This window comes from Anoplopoma fimbria, chromosome 4 (assembly GCF_027596085.1).
Source record: "Anoplopoma fimbria isolate UVic2021 breed Golden Eagle Sablefish chromosome 4, Afim_UVic_2022, whole genome shotgun sequence".
NCBI classification, from domain to species: domain Eukaryota; kingdom Metazoa; phylum Chordata; class Actinopteri; order Perciformes; family Anoplopomatidae; genus Anoplopoma; species Anoplopoma fimbria.
The window spans coordinates 9825590-9846147 of record NC_072452.1 but is presented as its reverse complement, the minus strand read 5'-3'; the positions used below and the strand labels follow the sequence as shown (position 1 = coordinate 9846147).

At 39.5% G+C, this 20558-nt stretch overlaps 1 protein-coding gene across 1 annotated transcript; it reads left to right on the top strand.

Annotated features, from left to right (window-relative positions):
- Positions 1-3408: 3408 nt before the first annotated feature.
- ergic1 (endoplasmic reticulum-golgi intermediate compartment 1) lies at positions 3409-20486 on the top strand. Its single transcript, XM_054596967.1, has 10 exons — positions 3409-3575; positions 9650-9711; positions 12741-12813; positions 13324-13418; positions 15551-15675; positions 16301-16405; positions 16509-16569; positions 16806-16906; positions 17673-17795; positions 18859-20486. Exons 1-10 carry the CDS (start codon positions 3556-3558, stop codon positions 18964-18966), a joined length of 873 nt encoding a protein of 290 aa, XP_054452942.1. The 5' UTR covers positions 3409-3555; the 3' UTR covers positions 18967-20486.
- The last annotated feature ends 72 nt before the right edge of the window (positions 20487-20558 follow it).

Genomic DNA, 20558 nt, shown 5'->3' with positions numbered 1-20558 from the left:
GGGTGTGTGAAACTGCAAAGCAGAGACATGCCTGGATTGTTTTGTTTTGAAATGAATGTTTACTAAGCACACTTAAAAACGTTGTGACATATCGTACTGTTCAAAATCACAACCAAACACTGCATCAAATGTTATTATCCCATTGCCCAAAACATCCTGTTCATTTGTAATGAAGGTAGATAGATAGATAGATAGATAGATAGATAGATAGATAGATAGATAGATAGATAGATAGATAGATAGATAGATAGATAGATAGATAGATAGATAGATAGATAGATAGATAGATAGATAGATAGATAGATAGATAGTTTCCAAAGGCCGTGACATAAGGGTGAATACACATCCATGCTGTTTGGACTCTGTTTGAAGCAAAGGGAGAAAAGGATGTGTTGTGTGAGAAAGGAAGAGGGGGAGGGGAGGGGAGCCTTTAAGAACAGAAACTTAACCAATCACAACAAAGTGCAAAAACTCTCCAGCCGGTTAAACCTCACACTCCTGTGAGATGAGTCAACTGTGAGGCACATGCCGGAATGTTACACACCATACAGGGAAGGCGGGTTAACCAGGGCTCTGAAAACAGTGTGTACCAAACATTTTGTCCTTAAATGTGTCTTCTCTCCAGTCATATAGTGACGGCTCTACTTTCTGGTTAGGAGAGAAATCAAACACTTGGGGAAGTTGTGAGCAATAACAGCTAGAAGGGGCCTGGTGAAGCAATTGTTGTATTTCCATGTTGGAGAAAAGGTTCATTTAGTTAAAGCAACTGCCACTGTTAGCTGTGATATTGGTGTTTTCCAACATTTTCTACAAATATACAGTATTACAAAAAGTTTAACTTGTTGAACCAATGTGTCATATTTTCTCTGTTTGGCTATGCTAATTTGCAAATAAACCATGTGTGATTGAAACCGAAACATCCATATCATTAACAACAAAAAAAATCATGTTCTCTATGTGATGTCATTTATCGGCACAAATCTCCGCCCAGAGTACAAACCTGTTTTGGTTTGTCTGAGAATATTTAAATAAAGCCTGAGTTATTGCTCATGTTTGTTGATTCCCATAATTATGACCCGTAACCAAGCCTAGCTCTCTCACCCAGAAAGGGAAGTGAAACAGAGGCATTTCCTGTGGTCCGACCTCGCTGTCACTTGCTGTCATCCCTGCCCGTTTACTGTCATTGTCACTATGGGCAACAGCTGAGCCATCAGTGGGAAAACACAGGGCCTATCCTGTCTTCTACTGTCTCATCAATACACACGTTATTTACAAAAATATTTCGTTTCATTTAAAGTCTATATGAGTGTGTGGGGGCAAAACAAAAAACATGGGAAAAACCTTAACTGATGGAGCTGAGATGTATTTTTTCAACATCATCAAAGCATGATTTATAGCTCTGTTTCTGGGTTATGATGGGAACATAGTCCAAAAATACCTAAATCTGATAAATTTGATGACAAATGATAACCGTAATGGGAACATTTAGTATTGCTGAAAATAAAATCCCACACACAAATTACCTTGCCAATCTTATACACAATTTAACAAGTTAACTTTTTGCACCAACAAGTAATCCATGTTGATGAATAATTTGCAAGCTTTCTGACAGAGTTCAAAGACTTTTTGTTTGTCATCCAAACAGTGTAGGTGGTGTGACTGGGGGCCAATAGGGGCATTAGACTTCACCATGGGAATAGTAATAAAAAAAAATGTCTTTAAGGCAATTTTATAACGTGGTTTATGTCCCACCTGCATATAATAGCCAGATAAATGTCACTCATTGGCCAAAGGTTGAAATATGGGCTGACATCAGCATTTGTTTATTGTATATGTGTATATGTATACACGATTATACCAAAAAGTCATCAAGAACATCTGGTAATTTAATTTCTGACTTATCTTGTTCAGAAATGTAATTGATGTTTACTCAAGCTCGAGTTCATTACAAACTTAAAAACTGTCCAGAATACACTACATTTACTCAAGCTACAGGTTGGTAACACTTTACTTTAAGTAGTATACTTGATAAATAAGATAAGATAAGATAAGATAAGATAAAATAAGATAATCCTTTATTAGTCCCGCAGCGGGGAAATGTACAGGATTACAGCAGCATAGATATAGTGCAAACAAGGTACATAGTAAAAAAAAAACAACAAGTATTTTAAATAAGTAAGTAAGAAAAAAAAATCCACAATAACAAAAAAGATCTTATAAATACAGACAGAATAATTATAGTTATAATAATAAATCATTTATAATGGACTATAATTTAAATGTTAGCAGATATAAGGTATAAGATCAGCCATACTATAGTATTAAAGTGTTAATTAATGTATATGAATCACTCACAACTATATTATGTGGTTACAGTAACAAATACATTTATGAATAGTTGAAAATGTGTTTTGAATTATGCCTGAATTATACAGTTTATTACTGTAAACTACTATTTGGTGCATAAGTATTATGTTAGTCATATACATTTTTACAAGATATGTCTTCTTTTACTATTTAAGGATGCCTTTTGAACATCTGGCCAAGGAATTACAGATGGAATAACCACACATTATTTTAATGTAGATACAGAAATATTTTTTTAAGCTTTTTATTAAAAGGTTTCATATACTATACTGTACTACAGGCTACCGTGGCCCGAGACAACCCTACAATGTATTGATTGTCCAGGGGCTGCAGATGGAAAGTGAAAGCATCTCTTCTCTCTGTGATATTAAGGATTTGTGTTTATGGTACCTAAAATTATCACAAGATATTCATGACCCACTCTGAGTTTGTAAAACATTTAAATATATATACAGTACCAGTCAAAAGTTTGGACACACATTCTCATTCAATGGTTTTTCTTTATTTTATTTCTACATTGTAGATTAATATTGAAGACATCCAAACTATATTCCACATATATGGAATCATGTGGTAAACAAACAAATGCTCAACAAACCAGAATATGTTTTATATTTTACATTCTTCAAAGTAGTTGAATGAGAAGGTGTGTCCAAACTTTTGACTGGTACTGTATATATATATATATATATATATATATATATATATATATATATATATATATACAGTACCAGTCAAAAGTTTGGATTCCATATGTGTTCCTTCATAGTTTGGATGTCTTCAATATTAATCTACAATCTAGAAAAAAAAAAGGAAAAAAAAGAAAGAAAAACCATTGAATGAGAAGGTGTGTCCAAACCTTTGACTGGAACTGTAAGTCATTCAAAAAAAAAAAAACAATATGAAATGATTTGAAAATAATTTATTCACTTCTATTCGAATTTTTTTTTAAATATTAGACAGTTTTCAAAGAACCCATATTAACACAATCCGATGAAAACCTAAAGAAAAACGTTGCAGCAGGAAGGAGAATCAGCGGACAGGAAGCAGCTCTCAGCCAATCCGCTTTTGCAAAGCGTCCTAAGCTGACGTCAGCCCGGTACCGATGAACAACCGGTAGCGTCCAGGAGAGCCGTGTGGTAGCCCGGTGTGTGCAGCTTTGTCCCCCTGTCTAAACGTGCTTACATCATGCCTTTCGATGTTAGGAGGTGAGTACGGGGCTTCCGTCTGTTCTGGGGGGGGGATGAGGGGACTATGTCGGGGTCTCACAGTCTGTGAGCCCCGCATGAATTAACCGTGGGCACATCCATCGCCCATTAATGAGCGAGTACAAGTCGAAACAGTTGCGTTTAACATCTGGCGTGAATGGGCTACATTGTTGCAATGTTTGCAGAGTTTGTGTGGAGTCGGTGGAGTGATGCTCACAAGAGTTTCTGTGAGGGGTCCCGTCTGCGCATGTGCAGATTTCCTCATCCATCCTTGATGCATCCTAATATTACATTACATTATTTACATTACAGTCATTTAGCAGACGCTTTTATCCAATAAGTGTATTCAACATAGGTATTCAAGAGAACTACTAGTCACCAGAAGTCATAAGTGCATCTCCTTTCTTAAACAAGCGTCTAAGAGCATAAACCAGAGCAAAAGTACAGAAACAAACTAATACGAATACAATAAGTGCAACAAACTAATACGAATACAATAAGTGCAACAAACTAATACGAATACAATAAGTGCAACAGACTAATATGAATACAATAAGTGCAACAAACTAATATGAATACAATAAGTGCAACAAACTAATACGAATACAATAAGTGCTACGAGGAAGGCTCAGGGTAGTACTTCATGAAGAGATGGGCAGCGACTCTGCTGTCCTGACGTCAGTGGGGAGTTCATTCCACCACTGTGGGGCCAGGACAAAAAAAAGCCGTGACCGGGTCCATCGGCCGCAGTATATTATAATATATATAATATTTGTAAGAGGTCTAACTGCTTGCAGTAGTCTCATAGTAACAGTTACATTCAGTACAGTTTTGTCGTAGCTGCATGTTTTAGTAAAACCTGATCTAGTCATCTTCACAAATCAAAGGTCTATAATTCGCCCAATACACAAAAAGGGTAAAAGTATTCAGAATCATGAGCTACCAATAAACTTTCAAAAAACAGGCAATACACATCCAGATTACACCTGATTTACAGAACGAGTCCATTAACATATAGATACTGTTTGATATTAGGCACAGAGCTAATAGTCGCACCTGAAGGGCTGTTGAAACTGTCAATAGAGCACGCCCTTTATGTAAATAAACGACAGGCTGTTTGCACTCAGTGGTCATTTCATAATTTGGGCAGTGGCAGATACTGTGCTGACTGGTAATCTGTCAAACTCTTATATATTTATATATATATATATATATATATATATCCTTACATTTTATTTGAAAGTTAAGTAGAAAGCAAGCACTTAAAGTAGTTGGGCTGCGATCAACTATTTATAATTTGTCATTTATAAAGCAACAACTCCAAACATTTTCTTATTTTAGTTACTCAAATGTGAGACTTTGCGGCTTTTCTGTGCTTTGTATGACTGTAAGTAAAAAAAAAAATAAAAGAAAGAAGTTCCACAGTTGTCTTTCAAACCACAGCTGTGTTGAGTTTACCAACATACAGGATCTGGCGTAACTCTTGTATGCTCTGGATGACCCATGTATGAGGGTTGTGTGAGAACGCGTTTATCATGGGGTTATCGAGTGGTCACTTCCTGTTCACTGACTGGATGCCCTCACTTTACAAAACCTGCATTTCAACAGCTCGAAATAGTTCGATTGACCAACTAATTAGCTAGTAAGGTTTCGGCCACTCAGAAATGTAAGGGGGTTAGTCACCAGTGTGAAACTGTGTAGCAACATAGATTACCGTAGATTACACCGTGAGCTAATGCAGCGTGTATTCCCAGAAAGCGCTGTTGTCTTTGTGGTTAATATATTAACCACAACAGAAGAAAAGATGACTGACTATAAAAGTGTTACAGCCGGTTTTATTCCTTTTCAGATGGTCAACAAGTCATGTGAAAAGACCAGCATTGTGTTAATACATTATTGTTAAATTGTTAAAAGAGTAATTTCCTAAAACAGCTGGGTATTGTAGTTAATAATGCATTTGTTTAGGACTATTTTCCGCTGCGTATTAACACATATTTGTTGTTAGGGCGTATTAACGGCACAACTGCTTTGGTTGCAATACTTGTTGGTTGGATCAATTCATTGTTGGTTTTGGACTTCTTTTGGAATTTGTTGGCAAAAAAGAGAAATATGGAATATCATCGTCTTTTATTATTTAAAATGTACTTTGTTTGACACAGGATGACTGCATTCACATCCGTAAACCAAACATCCATTTGAAAAACAACCTGAAGTTAGTCCACTCAGAAAGAGTTTACTTTATGACCCCTTTAAAACATTTCTTCTATCCACTTCTTTTTTATGTGTTATTTCTAAAAACAAGTATTAGACTGGATGTGGATGTTCTGAAATGCTTTTTCCCATTATACATTACCTAAAATGGCAATAACACTGGAATAACTCATAACTGAATGTATTGGCTTCCTGTGTTGCTCTTGAATGTTTTTTCAGCAGTAATATAAACAAAGATCGGCTCATAATAATAATAATAAAGATAACCTCAATGACTTAACAGCGGCTCCTCTGAATGAATAACTAAAAGGCTTTTATCCCCAAGTTTAATTGACCCTTAGATTATGTAATTTATTGACACACGCAGGTTTGGTTTGTGCTAACCTGATGATGTCGTGTGTTTGCTCCTAGAATAATTAGATCACAGTGACTTCAGTAAGGATGCTCAGTGTCAATAGATGTCATCTCTTTTAATCTTGGAAGTGACTGATTGCTGTCTGATACTTGACGTACACTTCGGGCGGGTGATTGAACAGAAACCTATGTTTAAAAAAAGAAGAGGCGTAGGCACATGCGTTGCTTATATCTGTGATGTGCGATGATCAAAAGTGAGAAGAAGAATATTTATCATCAACATCCGTTTTGTGGCTTTGCTCAGCAATACATAAGAGAGGGCGAACTTCTGACTCACTATGACTCATTTGCGAGATACGGTCTATTTAGTGAGGGCCCTTGCTTGCAAAGCGGCCCTGTGGTGTCAACAGAGAGATGCTGGTACGCCATGTCCTCCCTAATAACACGTGAGCCCTTCTTACAGAAGACTGAGCAGTGGGACGTGATGGAGGGAGGTGTGTTGACTGTAATTCAGGAAATTACAAGCATCAGCGGCCAACCGAGAGGTGAACTCTCAAGAGTGAGCATTATTATTCATGAAAACAAAGTGTTCTGAGCGGAGGATATTAAGTGAAACTGAGTCCTGATCCAACCCGAGAATAAGTAGCCCACATTTAATTAAATTAAGTATTTAAGTATCATGCATTTCAGTCAGGACATTTTAATATTATATTATTATAATGCTTTAAAGTAATACACTTCACTGAATTTATTTCCTCTCAAAACAACCTTTTTTTTCTTTCACCTTTAGTATTTTATTAATATTTATTTCAGCTCATGCATTTCAAATGATACATTATCATGTATATATTAAATACTGCCTTATCATATATACGTTTAATTGAACAAAGGTATATGGATGTTGTATGTTTAAAACAACTCGTGCAATATAAATGATGCTTTACTGGCCTTATCATATATTATTCTATTCAAATAAAAATGTGTTAAAACGACATAAAAGTCTAGTCATTTTTTTATATTGATTGGCTTTAGATAAAATAAGTGCCTTTATTGATTGTTTTATCTTGGAGTCAATGATAATTTCAGTAGTCTTTTGTTCCGTTCTGGTCATTTCCCCTGCACCAGTTGCCTGACCTCTCTACCTCCAGTCTGAAGGCGTCTTCATTGTCTTTCGAGATCAGTCCTACAATTGTGGTGTTGATCGCGTATTTCAGAATCCTGATGGAGTTTAATTTCGATCTGAAATCATTGGTAAAGAGGGAGAAGAGCTAAGGGGACAGAACGAATCCCTGTTCCGGTGGTGACGGGGTGGGAAGGAACATCTTGGCTTTTGTCCAGGATCCAGAGGACCAGTAAGGTGTAATTGTTCATGTCCAGCAGTTTCCTGAACGGCTTGAGAGGGTTGATAGTTTTAAAAGCAGGAACTGAAATTGATGGACAGAGTTTGAACTCCGCAGCAGGTGGACTGTATCATCTGTGGACCAGTTTGGGTGACAGTGCTGTGATGCCATAATGTTATTTCTGCCCTTATCTCCACAGCCCTCCACTTGACGTGTAATTCAGACCTTGTGTCCAGATATAACAAGTCTGTCGGCGGACAGATGTACAGCTACGTCCATCTGAAGCTATCTTTAAAGTTCACATACGTAGCATCAGTTTCCATCTCGCGTCTCGAGTGACCAGACAAGTGAGATTTTGTTTCCTCGCCCTATTCGAATTTAGCAGTGGGAAACTGTGACGGCTAAAAATAAGTGTTGGTGCCATCCCTACAGCAAGAAGTGAGGATCCTCACAAGTATTTGCAAATATGTCATATGTCATTTAAAACGTACAAATAAGTAGATGGCTTGTTTTTGTGTGTTATGAAATGACCAACATCTATTTATGTGCTATGAAAGCAATACAAAACCTCCAAAAGCGCTCATGTACATGAAGTATGTGTACCAGAACCCCAAAAAGTATATTCATGTCTATCTGTAAAAAATCTAAAATGCATTAAAAGTTTTATTATTTGTAATTTATTATGACATTAGTTGTTGTGGTTGGATATAGTGTGATATATATTTATTTAAAAGTATACTTTCTTGATATCATACACTCTTATTTGTACATGTTTTTGTTCATAGTATCTGTAAACAAGCTCAGTTGTCTCTCTCTGAGAGTCAGAGACGCACTAAAGTTCTTGTTTCTATCCTGACCACTCTGACCACAGACACGCTTTGCAGTTTAAACAAAGAGAGTTTCCTTAGCAACCTGGGTTACATAATCTCTTCACGTGCAGTCCTTGAACTGAAGTCAGAAATATGAAAAGCAACAAAACTAGTGGACTTTAAAGGTTTTCACGTGACGGAGGTGTATATCGTGGTGCTCCACCTGTCTGGTGGTCTCAGGAGGTCCTCACTGTGGATGTGTGGAGAGGATGGGAGGATAGACACCCTCCTCCTCCACACCAAAGCTTTACATTCAGGAAATGTGCTACTCTAGACGTTATTCTGATCCTGATACAGAGGGCCACCTCCCTGAGCCCCCCCCCCTCTATCTATGCCCTTTATATCCTGCCAGCTATACCAGCACTAACTGATCTAATACTAAAGGGACATGGGTGCAGTGGAAACATGAGCGTGAAAGCTGAGGCAAGAGCAAGAGAAGCAGCAGGGTCGGGGCTGGACAGGAAGCCCCCCCTCCCACTTCCTCCCCCGTCCTGCTATGCATCGGCTGTGATTATTTCATCGACAGCTCTCGGTGGGAGAAACGCGAACAGATGTGAGTGTTTTGGCAGAAGATGAGGAAGGGGTGGGGGGAGTGAGAGAGTGGGTGGGGTCAGGCAGTGATGAAGTTTTTTGGGGTCAAAAATGTTTCACTGCCCCAAAAGGACATGCGCAAGAGCTCATGAACCCTGAATAGTTTTGTGTTGAGTAGGAGATATTTTTTCCCCAACTTTGTCAGCTTCTGAAATAGGCAACAACAATGTCAGTTTGCAATGATCCTCCTCCGCTTCTGATTCACACACATTCTGAAAAGATGAAGCAAAAATGTCAAGTTCAAGATTTAAAAGGAGAATAAAGTCAGATTCTGCCAGCTTGAATTCTTCCCTGCTGGTTACTGCCAAGAAAAGAAAACCATATCATTTAAAGTTGTGTTACTGCAGCTGTGTTTATGATTCAAATGTGTCTTTATTTCACCGGTGTTTGTGCGTGTGTGTTGTTGGCTTTGTGTTTTCCTGTGTATGTGTTGGTTGAGCGTCATAGACCTTTTTTTGGGGTCAGGTCACAATTACAGACCACACATTCAAACCAAGAGGTGTTACACTGTGTGCGTGTGTGTGTTACGGCTGGGTGTCTGGACCTGTTGTGTATAATGGCCGTGGTCCAGAGCTAACATTCCACCACTCTTTCGTAATATTGCACGGCCTTATGGGTACAGAGTGTTCTTCTTTTCTCAGCACGTAGTGTTTACATTTTCTTTTTTTCTCACTCCCCTTCCCTTTTCCCTTTCTTCCTTTTCCCTCAGATTCGATATCTACAGGAAAGTGCCAAAAGATCTCACCCAGCCCACTTACACGGGAGCTTTCAGTGAGTATTCCTTCACACACAACAAGCCAAAATGTGTCTATTTTTTATTATTTGGGTATTTTGTTTAACCAAGTTTTAGTTGCCTATTTGTCCACACATGTATGTTGGATTAATTATGTAAATTGTATATAAGTAAGTTCGGTGCAATAACGTTTTATTCCCCATTCAGTCTCAAACTTAAAATACACTTACTTGGTCTCTTGAAGATTGATACCAATCTCATGTCTGTACATAAAATATGAAACTACCGCCCGTTGACGGTTGGTTTAGCTTAGCACAACGACTGAAAACGAAGGGAAACAGCTAGCCTCATTCTGTTTGAAGGTAACATAACTCTCCTAACAGCAGCCTTTAACACATTTACACAAAACCAAATGACAAGTTTTATTGTTGTTTTTAATGCCCATTTATGCGCGTGTTAAACAAATGAGATTTAATGCGATAATAAGCGAGCATTAGTAGTGCTGGTGGTCGGATTTTTGTTTGGACAGAGACCATCTAGCCGTTTCCGATTTTTGTGCCAAGCTTAGCTAAGTAGCTATTAGTTCTCGCTCCATTTTAAAACCAAAACTTGGTTGTTTTGACACTTCTACTATTACAATTACTATGAAGCATACTATGTAGTTTTAGGGAGGTGAATGAATTGAAAACAGTTTAGGTAGCGGAGAAGTTGACAGCTGTAGTTCAAGTACCCGCCTGTCCCGGCGCAGAGGTACGCCCTGACTTAGTAATTCAGCACAGGGAGTACCTGTTATAGCACAAACGAGTATGGTAAGAATGTTAATGATCAGGCTCGCTGCCATCGCCTCAGGCACCTGAGAGAGGAAGCATCTCAGCGGGAATCTGAATTCTTTTCCTATCGGGTCATGTGTTTTTCTCGCTTGTCATCAATATGTCATTGTGTAATCATAGAATTGTATTGATTATTCACTTCATACCTGATGACACATCTTTCGCTCAGCTTTGTCATCTACTAGTATTGGTTATTCATTGGTCTGCTGATGAACAGGATGACAAACCCCTAAACAAACTGATGACTGCATGGATAAGCAGCGCTGTATAGTGAACAGTTCCAAACTGATTATAAACACCTTCCTGGATGACAGGGAAGAGAATGGGTTTGCTAAAGACACACACACACACACACACACACACACACACACACACACACACACACACACACACACACACACACACACACACACACACACACACACACACACACACACACACACGTTTTTTTTCGCCCAAGGGGAAATGCATGGAAGTCCTTCCTGTATACAATCAACACCCTTCCTGTCTCCATCCACTGTCTAGGGGTGAGGACATTGGGTTGATTTGGATATTATTACACTGTTATTGCTTAACCCCCGGCAGGTCAGCTCACGTTATGGCCTGTGTGGTTCTGAGGCAACCAGAAACAGACCCTCTCTTCACAAAAGGCCAAATAGTTGACCCCCGTCTGCTTTTGTTGTTCTGTTTTAGGGTCACATTCCTTTTAAGTTAAATTGTTAAGGTATTTACTTTGAACACTTACAGTGGTTTCCAGAGCCGCTCTAGTTTTGGACATAATGTATCAATCTGTTGCTGTCATACTATATGTTTATCCTACCTGTGCTAATCGAAAAATCCCCTTGTGTGTGTGTGTGTGTGTGTGTGTGTGTGTGTGTGTGTGTGTGTGTGTGTGTGTGTGTGTGTGTGTGTGTGTGTGTGTGTGTGTGTGTGTGTGTGTGTGTGTGTGTGTGTGTGTGTGTGTGTGTGTGTGTGCAGATCGAGATCGAGCCTTGGGCAGTTCAGAAGTATATGGCACATCTGATTACGGAGATGCAGCGCTAGTTTACGATGTCTGATTCATGGTGTTGTTATATCCCATTATTTGTGTCACACGCTCTCTGTCAGAATTAAGCAACGTGTCACACGCTCTCTGTCAGAATTAAGCAACGTTTTGAGCCCATATCATCATGTGTGAGCACAAAATCTAAACCCATTCATGTGAGGTCTTTGTTAATCATCTGGCTTGTCAGTTTTTCCATTGTTGGAGCTGTTGAAGGTTTAAACAGTAGCGGCCCATTACGCAGATCTTTAGTAATCCCCTTCCATTATTGCGCCCTTTGAAGCCCGGGAAGAATTACCGTATGTCTTGTTATGAACCTGAATCGGTGACCTGTGTGTCATAGCGACACTCCCTATTGTTTGTTAGTTAAACATTAGCTTATGTAAAGCCTTAGCCAGCCGCAGGTTCAGCCCTGCCAACCACAAGGTCATGTGACTGTGAGATCCTAGGAGACAGTTGCAACACAAACACGCCTCACCTGCTGAGTGAGAGCTTTCTGACCCAGGCTCTCTCGTCATACCGGATGGACCACAGTAGCGCAGACACAGATCAGTTCCTACTATATTTATCTTTGTAAACACATGACAACGTTTTTATGTGACCTGATTAGTTTGACACATGAAATGAACCAGGCAGCCCGAGCTTCTCCTTTTTAAGCTCCGGCTTTATTTAGGCTCGGACTGAACAAAAATCCTATTCCTAATTTGGTTCCTGTCTAGCTTTTATTTAAACCCTTGAAAGTGTCTTTTGTAGGAGCCATTTTTGGTCTGGGGGATTGTCAGTGTGTGAGTTTGTCTAAGGAAACCAAAAAGGAGCTGTTTGTAGGATTTACGTGGCATGAGCTCACCTCTTTCAGAGCAGATATGCCGTAATGGCTGCCTGTTGTGCTGGAATTTAATACATAATTAGTGAAGGAGGGCCTTTTAAAAACCTGCGTAATGGCAGGCTCAACACCGCCAGTAAAACTGCTATTTAGGGACATTTTTTATAGACGCTGTGATTTCATTAATGTGAATGTCTTAGGTCAGCCATTCCTAAAGGCTGGAACAACCCGGCTCATTTGGTTTGCATAACCCCTTGAAACGCCCGGCGTAACTTGAGATTAATGTGAATTAAATGCCATACGCAAGATCGGCAGTGAGTTGGAATGTTTAAACAAGGTATCCATTCTAACTTTCTTCCTCTCTGCCCACAGTTTCCATCCTCTGCTGTGTCTTCATCCTCTTCCTGTTTCTGTCTGAGCTGACGGGCTTCATAGCCACAGAATTGTAGGTATAACTTCATTAAATCTCAGAATAAGTGTGTATCTTGTAATATATATCCTGTGGCTGAAACAAGAACATCTAGAGGACAGTTCGTTTGTTGCCACACGGGCTCAGGATCTGTTGAAATATACAAGACAGGGAGTTAATGATGAATGTCAATGCCCTCATTATGATGTATTCTGTTCAGCCCGTGTTGCAACCAATGAATGGAACCAGTTTTCTCACAGGAAATTGACTTTGTGCATGCGTCAGTCTCATGGTCATGTGTAATAAGAGATGAGCTGGGGAGGCGGTGGGGTGAGGGGTGTAACAGGAAGGAAATTACTCTAACAGAGATACAGAAATGCTCATAATGCAATTTGGCAGAGGATGAATCTTCCTCTGTTAATGAATGTAGTGTGTGTTGTGGGACACGAAAGTAGTCTTTTTGTACTCTAAATTAATTTGTTTCCCCTTCTCATTGAAAGTTTGGTAAAGCTTATCTAACTTCTTTCTCCTTTCTGTCCATTTCAGAGTAAATGAACTGTATGTGGATGATCCAGATAAAGACAGTGGTGGGAAGATAGAAGTGAGTTTAAACATCAGTTTGCCAAACTTACACTGTGATTGTGAGTATATAATAATATAATAACACATACAACCTTACACCATTTCTTTGCATTACACTTCCTGTTTTTGTCTTTTCTTTCTTTTATGGGCCTTTTTATAGTTTTGTTTTCCTGCTTTATCAGTCAGTTTGATCCTTACCATGCCTTATCATTTAACGCGGCATGTTTGCAAAAGATAAATTATGCCTTAGATAGAGAAGTAGACTCTCATAAAGAAGTATTAAAGTTACATAATGGTTTGTATACACGGCTACCAAGATGAAACCAGATTTTAGGCCAGCCTCTCGTCCCTGTTGCCTCCGTTTGATCTCATGCTGGCACACAGCCGTAATCTCTGCTGTACTTCGATGTCGTCGAAGTGGGCAGGATGGAGAGCAGTCACTGGTTATTTGTTCCTCATGACTCCCGTCAGAAACTATGCCCAATGACACACACATGTGCACACATTAGCGAGGCTCTGGCAGCACAGAAAAGCACACATTCGTTTCGATTCGAGCGATATCCAAAAATGGCAAAGCTAATAAATGCTTGTGTGAAAAACGAACGTCCGGATTTCTGCGAGAGAGGCTCTGGCATGCAGACACACAGCTGTTGGCCATGTGTTTAGACGACCTCACTCATGGCATGCATCGACAAAGGCCGTCTCATGCCGTTTCCAATTAAAGGTCTCGGTGATTGTATGTATGGTGGTTTTGTTTATTTGCAGAATTTAAACTTTTTTTGCTGCAGAAATGTGGGGCCCTCCTAAATACACACACGCTGGTCTAACCACTCGGCAGCTGCATGTAATGAGTAGAAATGTTCCTCAGCCATCCCCCCCTGCGAGTTAATATTGTTTATCAGTTTATTTTTTCCAGGCCTCCAAACAGGTTGTCATCCATTACAAATCTACTCGGAGAGAGAAATCATTTAATGGTGGAAAAGTTGGCCCTTCCATTACTTTTTACTATTTATCTGCTCTGCTTTGCTCTGCTGTTCCGGCTTTAAACACCGTCTCCCTCCACTGACCTTTACGGGTTGCCAGGTTTTGATTTGTGACTTCATGGAAAAGCAGAACTGCGTGTAATAACCTTTATAATAATTCTCATCCCACCCCCGATCCACTTTACATGAACACACTTCCAGTTCTAAATGTCTTAAAAAGGAGAAACAGCCAAGTCAGACGCGCTCACAGTGGCACACTTAACTTGTGTTTGTGCACTGTATTTTGAGATCTGGATAGACGGAGGGGGGGGTCGAACTTGTCTTTAAGGTCAAAGGTCAGACAGTCGGTATGTGGAGGTTTTAGCACAGGTCCAGCAGACTTGCCTCTCTGCAATGCTAGCCAACACACTGCGCTGCCTGGCTCTGAAAATAGGCCACTGCCAGTGTGCCAACGCATGGCGGCCGCAGGAGGGGGGGTCAGTGAAGTCTAGATGGAAAAACACAGACAGGCAGGATAGATGGCCTGTTTGGACTCTGTGTGTTTACTCTGTGGGTCACTCTCTGCAGAATTTCTCTCTTTATTCTTCTCTTTCACTGATAAAAAAAAGTGCTTGTTATTTTTATTTAACTGTAAATGAATAGAGCTGCAGCTAATGATTATTCTCATTATCAATCATTTCTTTTTTTAATTAGTTGTTTGGTCAGTAAAGTGTCCAAAATACTGGAAAAATAACTGTTGACTTCTATAATTAATTATTACTTATTTTGTGTTTATAATGTTTGTTTTGACATGTATTTATACTGTCTGTGTGAGCACTTGTGTAAACTTATAATTGCAGTGTTAGTAGTTTTTTATTTATTTAATTGAACTCTAAGACTAAAATAAATAGCAAGATTATCGTACAAAATTCAGAAAAACAGCAAATGTTTGGTATAAAGCTGAAACAACAAGTTGATGAGTCATAAAAAAATAAATATTTAATCGATAATGGAAAAACTAAATGTTAGTTGCAGCCCTAGTATGGTATTTTTGCCTAACAAATGATTTAAGAAAAAAGTTTATTCATTCCTATTGTTTGACTCATTGTCTCAGCACTGAAAATGGTAAAAGTTTGGAGCCAGCAGAGGAAACCGTAAATTCTTTTGGGTCATATTCTCTCTTGTTCATTTTATATTTAATAATTTCCCGTGTCTCCCTGTTTCTTCAGTGGTGGGTTTGGACATCCAGGATGAGATGGGCCGCCACGAGGTCGGTCACATAGACAACTCCATGAAGATTCCTCTCAACCAGGGTGATGGTTGTCGCTTTGAGGGAGAGTTCACCATCAACAAAGTAAGGCCTCCTCACCACATAGTAGAAACGAGAAGCAGAATAACCCACACACACACTGTATGAGTTTTAAATAACTGATCTGCCTCAGAGAAAGGCTAAAGTCAGCTTTTTTTCTGTGCCCAGTAATTACACCATGATGGATTGGATATGGATCTTTTGTGGGACATAAGCTCTCGGACTACATGTTGTTTATATGTCTTGGACTTGAGATAAACATAGAGCCCCCCCGTCTGAGACGAATGAAGCCAACCTGCTTCCTCCTCAGGTCCAAATTGAGTTATGTTAAATTTAAGAGCTCTGGGATCGGCTTCAGTTACATCTCCAGTCTGGGCCCTGTGAAGCCCTTTTTGTCCAACCTCCATCTTGTGCGTCAGTCTTTCCAGTCTGTTTAAAATGATTAACCCAGCAGTTGTACATTTAACACTCTTGCTTGTGGAATATTTGGAAATACGTTAAACGTGTTAAAGTGGATTTTTCTTCCAGGGGCATGGGCCATTTAGTTTCCAACCAATTGCGTGTGTGTTTTTAGACTTGGTCATTAGTTAACTAAATGGGTTGCAGGTGCTCACATTAACTAACCTAGCTCTGTATGTGTGTGTGTGTGTGTGTGTCTGTGTGTCTTCAGGTACCAGGAAACTTCCATGTGTCAACGCACAGTGCCACAGCGCAGCCCCAAAGCCCAGACATGACCCACAATATCCACAAGTTGGCGTTTGGAGAAAAGATCCAGGTCGGGACTCGCATTAAAACACACCGTTGGGAAAAATGGACACAGATAAAATCTACAGTATCAAAGCTGAACACGGATTTGTTTCCTCTCTTTTTTCACACAGGTACAAAGAGTACAAGGGGCCTTCAATGCGTTAGGAGGGGCTGACAGGCTGTCATCTAATCGTACGTATGAACGCTGCACATGTACTCCTCATTACCACTTTGTGACTTTTACGTAAGGCATGGTATGATTCAATGAAACCAGACACCTAGTGGACGTCTCCTGAATCCAAAGTGGAAACACAGCTGACATCTCAGATGGAAAGGCTCCAGACAGCTGCGTCATGATCAAAACTACCTCCATTTTTGGACACTTTTTTTTTTCCCTTCATATTGACGCAAGTTTGCTTCTCTTGCAGCTCTGGCCTCGCATGACTACATCCTGAAGATCGTACCGACGGTGTATGAAGACCTATCAGGCAAACAGAGGTTCTCCTACCAGTACACGGTAGCCAACAAGGTGCTGCCTCCCTCCTATTATCCCCTGTTCCCTGTTAGATGCTACCCTCTGTGTCATATGCTGTTTTTGCACATGTTAAGGCAGCAGCGTGTCCATCACAACATATGGTCATAGCGTGTATTGCCGTGTTAACTTGTGCACTCACCCGGAAGTGAAAGCTCGCCCCTAGTTCTTGGAAACGCTCCCCAGATGTCAACAAACCATGAACACACTTCCTAGAACTGTGCTGACAGCTGGTTTGGAGTTTTGAGTAATAACAGTGCAGGTCAGCTGTGAATCGAGGAGGATGAGGGCCTGAGCAGATTATTCACAAATAAGCATAAATAAAGGTCTAACTGAGGCACGAATCAGTTCTGAGTGTGTCAGTCTTTTTTTTCTCTTTAGGTGAATTTAGGTATTTCTTTGCAGTTATGTGATTTATATGAATTCACTGACATCGATGTCATCACACAACAATAACTCGCAACACATCGTTGCCTCCCCCTACTTACTTTATCAGATTAATTGAGCCAAGATTCATTTTCAATGAATCATTTATGACTTTTTAGTGACTTTATCTGAAAGCTATTCTATAATGACTTATAAACACTAGCGCCGCCGCCACCACTGATAAAAAATGAAATAACAGATTGCTCTGAATAGGTTTCTAAACATAATGGGTTTGACTGTCTCAGTGTTTATTAAATACATTTTTCTCGCCACACGCAGCTCCAAAATGTAATAAAATTTGTAACAAGCTTTTCATTTTTTTTTAATTCCCACACAGGAGTACGTTGCTTACAGCCACACAGGCAGAATCATCCCGGCCATCTGGTTCCGATACGACCTGAGTCCAATCACAGTCAAGTACACAGAGAGGAGACAGCCCGTCTACCGCTTCATCACAACAGTGAGTTAATTCTCCTCTGGGATTTGCCTGAACAGAAAGAAATCTAAGTCGATTCATTTTAATTCAGAAAGAAATCTAAGTCAATTTATTTTAATTTAAAGTCCTTAAGAGTTCTTAAATACACGGAAAACTGTGAATTAAGGGTTTAAACATAATCTCACATGAAGCTGCATAAACAGATTCTTTTCAGCTCATTGTTTTGGGTTTACAGCTGGCAGCTTTACTTTTTTGCTTAACTCTTATCAACTCCCTGATAAAACGGACTTTATGCTACCTGCCCAGCACCAAACAACAGACGGACAACAAAATGGAGCATTTAGCACCTACAGATACATGTATTTCCCTAAGGAGTTGGTGGAGACCAAAACGGAGCTAAAAGGACAGTGAATACGAGACTTGTATTCAATTGTTTTCTTTCTGAGGTAGATGAGAATAATATCAGTATAGTAAATATGAAGCTTAAGCCAGCAGCCAGTTAGCCTAGCTTAGCATAGAAACTGGAAACAAATAGCCTCTTTCCAAAGATAACAAAGACCATCTACCATCTTTTAAAAAAGTTATATTTGGTTATTAAATCTGTACAAAACCCCCCCAGTAATTGTATCTCCTGACTTCTTCTTTCTCTTTCTCCTCTCCTCTCCTCTCCTCTCCTCTCCTCTCCTCTCACTTGACCTTGTCGGTTGAGGAATTTTGGCTGAGCCCGTACCACCTCATCAGCAAGGTTTCCTGCTGACTGATAATGCGGTCAGGATTAAATTGCCTGCCTGACTGATGAGCTACACCGTTATTTGTCTTTTGAACTTGTTTAGGTTAATCATGTCTTCAGGCATGGGTAGGACATGACTGTAAGCACAGTGGGATTATGAGTCATGGTTTAAGATTTTGATTCAAGCTGCAGCAGGACTCTTTGCTGGATTCCAGCACTTACTGACGTGTCAGTGTAAAGGATTGTTGTGAATTACCGTGATTAGAAGCAGCTGATATTGGGCCATTTCTAACCAGAGGACTAAACATCAAAGCTTTTAAATGGTGAGACTGACAGAGTGACTTGTGTTTCCCGTAGATCTGTGCCATCGTCGGTGGGACGTTCACAGTCGCAGGAATCATCGACTCCTGTATATTTACCGCTTCAGAGGCCTGGAAGAAGATCCAGATAGGGAAAATGTCATGAGGACTGCTCCCCGCTCTCTGCCCTACATCTTATTTATAAGTGCAAAGTTGCTAGCCTGTTAGCTAAATCCAATCCTGCTCTAAGCCACTTCCTTTGGGAGATAGTTTCAAAGCATCCAGTGGAGTGGCTCCAGCACTCGATCTAACTACCAGGCTACACGGCTGCGTCTCAGTTCCTTAAGCTCCTCTCAGGCTCCATCTGCTCTGGTGACGTGTGGAGGCTGACTATCACATGGCTGCTTCCTCTGTCTTCAGTGTCAAGAGAGGAGAGGAGAGGGAAGCTCTTTTGTTACTGTGGAGATGAAGTACTGCGTGTCAGGGTTCAACCAGTATTGGTATTTGAAGTCTGTAACTGAATTTATTTTTAGAATGAAGTAATAAAAAAAAAAAAAAACTTTTTATTTTTGGTGCACCATGTGACACAAATGTCAACATATATTCAATCATAGGGAAGATTTCAAGTTATGGCTGAATGATTTACAGACAACAGACATAACTTAGTGTTTAAATGAATTTAAGAGAAGTTCAACAGTATCAGTGTTACTGTACTGTGTTTGTTTGTATGACTCATAAAGGGAATTAATAAGACTGGACTTAACTTTAAAGTGTTTCTGTGGGTCACACTGTCTATAAAACTGCATTTCTTTGAATCATGTGACGTTTTATTCTCAGCCCATCTTCTTGTATCTCCAGTATTCACTCTGTGTGCCTTTAGGTTTTCTCTTCCACCATACAGGATTATCATCCGCTCTCATGTGTCTGTTTCAGGGGCTGTTGTTACAACTTTCTTTGTAGATTCACTTTTTAAGAGATTTTTTTTTAAATACAGTGATCATTGTTTATCTTTCAGTCAATTTATACCAATATTTCATTAATGCTGTTCAATATCATAGTCTTGGCTTTTTCCTCTCCATTTGAATTGTTGCAAAAATATAGGGAATGTCTTGTTCTTTTTAGGAGAACAATAGATTTAGATAGTTGGTTGTTTTTTTTACACGGTACATGAACTTATTGAGTTTCTATGAAGTTGTAAATTGTAAAGAAGTTTGGTTTTGTAAGGAGAGAACTTGTAGGCCAATGTGTTTTTGTCCTCTTTGGTCATTTTTCTGTCTTTTATACTGTTGTATAAAAGACTCTGATCCTGAACAGTGATAATCACAAGCCCTCAGAAACTGGTCTTTCTACTGCTAAGGTCATCCAAATCCTGTTCTGTCTTAAATTACTCTGTAATGCTATGTGTTCCTCAAGTAAAGGTACCATAGAAATCACTTTTGTATGCTTCATGTGTTCAGGTTTCTATAAGCTAGCTGCCAGCCATTCGACATGTTCTGCTTAGTTTTATTTGGTTTTATTTCCTCAGTTTTAAGGATTTGGTTTACAGATCTCTAAAGACAATTATTTCACATCAAAGTTGTCTGCCTGAACCCTTTTTCACCTGAAACTAACAGTTTAACTGAATTTATCCAGGTACTCTTATCAACAATTATTCATAGAAACTGAAAATTGAACCTTTGAACCTCTGATTTCGACACATTAAACTAAGCTCTAGTGGCTGTAATTGTGTGTGTGTGTATAAAGTGGACTTTGCACCCA